The 2,456-nt window shown below is 45.8% G+C and overlaps 1 protein-coding gene across 1 annotated transcript; it reads right to left on the bottom strand.

Annotated features, from left to right (window-relative positions):
* Nucleotides 1–442: 442 nt before the first annotated feature.
* On the bottom strand, nt 443–2,112 carry c1ql2 (complement component 1, q subcomponent-like 2). Its single transcript, XM_063050155.1, has 2 exons — nt 1,525–2,112; nt 443–715 (listed from the first exon to the last, which is right to left on the bottom strand). Exons 1-2 carry the CDS (start codon nt 2,104–2,106, stop codon nt 536–538), a joined length of 762 nt encoding a protein of 253 aa, XP_062906225.1. The 5' UTR covers nt 2,107–2,112; the 3' UTR covers nt 443–535.
* Nucleotides 2,113–2,456: the final 344 nt, after the last annotated feature.

The following is a 2,456-nucleotide window of genomic DNA, read 5'->3' as shown; positions in this document are numbered from 1 at the left end:
ATTTGTAGTAACAAGTTAGAATTGTAGTAACAGTATTAAGACAACATAGGGATCCTATAGTTGCAAAAGTAGACCATGCTCATCATTCCAACCTGCTCCAAAAATAAATGTGTTTCTGGTGTTACACAAGGTACTCACCTACATTCAATACATTTAAAGGACCAGAAGACGATCCCGTGAAAAGTGACATTTAATCATGGAAGAGTGCATCATAAAGTTAGGGTGTAACTATTTAAAAGGCATTGCATGTACAAAGGCGCACGATACCTTATGTGCCATTTCACATTACTCAAAACCCGGACAGAAAATGCAATTTTTACTGCAAATTCCCATGAGGTGTTCATATAAGCCTGATGTAAAATATTGTTACAAACGAATACGTCATGTGCTAAGCAAACTTACGAATATGCATAATTCGAACGTCCATACGGACGCGTTCAGTACCAAAAGTTTGAAATGAAAATAAAATAATCACAGAAAACTAACACTGACATACAAGCGTCTTTAATTAACCCCTAAACTATATACTGAATGTCTAATCTGGATATAAAATGAACCCGGAGAACGTGCTGTATTTGTTATTGTTGCCGCCGTGTGCTTTCCCGCCGTCTAGTTTGATATAGATCTCATCTCCAGTGTCCAGGTGAAGAACCACACTATTACTAGCGTAATCGTAGTTCTGGTCTGCGTCCTGAGCGATCGCGCTGGCACGAACCTGAACAGAGGACAAAAGTAAAGGGCAATTGATCGATTCAAGTAATCTTCACGCGAATGGCTTATCAGAACACTTCCTCTGCCTCCTACATTTCAGCGGATGCACTGATCACTGTGCTCCAGGCTGAGGAACCAGTTTTATGCAGAAGTAATGTTATTATTTCGCCTCTAATGCTGCCCTCAGCCATGTGTCTCTTGAACAAAAGGAGATAATTACATTCCTCTATTAGATGTTCCCGCAACCAATGAGCTCACTTTAAGGACTCTTTATCTGTTTTTTTCGTGTTCTCTTTATTTATTGCTATTTATTTATATTTGCATTTGCACAGTTCGTTGTCTTCTGCACTCTGGTTGATCTTTCATTGATCCTGTTTAGTAACGATTCTATAAATTCGTTGAGTATGCCCGCAGGAAAAAGAAACTCAGGGCTGTATGTGGTGACACGAATGTACTCTGATAATACATTTTACTTTGAGCTTTGCACTTTGAGTGAGCAGTTGGTCAGACTTCCGCATTAATATAAAAGGCGGATAATTTAACTAAAAATAACCATGCTCTTTTTAAAAATAAACCATCATTTGGGGTTAATATTTACCATGATGCTGCATTAGCTCTTTATTCGATATCTAAAAGTGGCATGACAATTTATTAAACTGAACGACTGTTTTCCTATGTCTCTTCATGGGAACCCGTGTTGCTGAGTTGGGTTCAGTGTCTCTGAAAGCATGGAACCACAGCAAAATACCTGCCACGCATGGCGTGGTTCGCAGGATCGGCAAGGCGGCATGAAAAGAATAGGCTCCCACTCACCTGGCCGTTCTTGCAGAGGTCTGCCCACATGCTCGTCCCGTCACCTCCTCTCATCAGGACGTGGTACGTGAAGAAGTAGATCCCGGGCACAGCGCACGTAAACTTCCCAGTGCTCGAGTCGTAGTAGTTCCCCAAATTGGTGACCACGTCGTCAAACTTCAGGACTTCGTATCCTTCGTGCGGACTTTTCAAGCCAACATAGAAGGCGATCTTCGGGCTGCTGAAAGCGGTGGCGCTCAGCGCTCCAGTAACTGGTCCCCCTGAGGCAGTCAGCGCCGGCAAGCCCGCCTTGACCAGATCACCCTTCTCTCCCGGTGGCCCCCTTGGCCCCGGTGGCCCGGGCTCGCCCGGAGGGCCCCTCGGCCCAGGCTTTCCTGTCCGTCCCGGTTCTCCTTTCGGCCCTTGGATGAAGGGCGGTGGAGGGACGGCACTGAAATCCTGCATGACCTCCACGGCCGTGTTGCTGTGTTCGGGGCTGTAGGGATCGCAGATCATCCTGCAAGTCCCCAGCATTTCATAGTGAGCGGCAGCGTTGGTACTCTGGACCACGAGCGGGATAGCTACAATCAGCATCAGCACCATGACAACGCTCACCAGTGCCGCGACTAGGCGCTTCCTTCGGAAAATCCGAGAAGCCGAATCCAGCAACTCTTTACTTTTTGAAGTAATGTTGGAAGCTAATGTGTCTCTATATTCTTCCAGAGGAACAACAGCGAGTGTCTGCGTAACGCCGTAAATTGTAAAGGGGGACGAAATGACTTATCTTAACTGAAAGCTCGGAGATCCACGGGCGATGACAGTACTGCCAATCTCGATTAGCTTCAGCGACTTCTACTCATCCTGATATCTGCTGGCAGCTACAAGCGCTTTCAACAGACACCTGCAGCAATCGCATCCCTTGGACTGCAACAAAACCCACTGACGTAATGGGG

Source organism: Mobula hypostoma, chromosome 6, assembly GCF_963921235.1.
Source record: "Mobula hypostoma chromosome 6, sMobHyp1.1, whole genome shotgun sequence".
NCBI classification, from domain to species: Eukaryota; Metazoa; Chordata; class Chondrichthyes; order Myliobatiformes; family Myliobatidae; genus Mobula; species Mobula hypostoma.
This window is presented reverse-complemented; position numbering and strand designations above follow the sequence as displayed.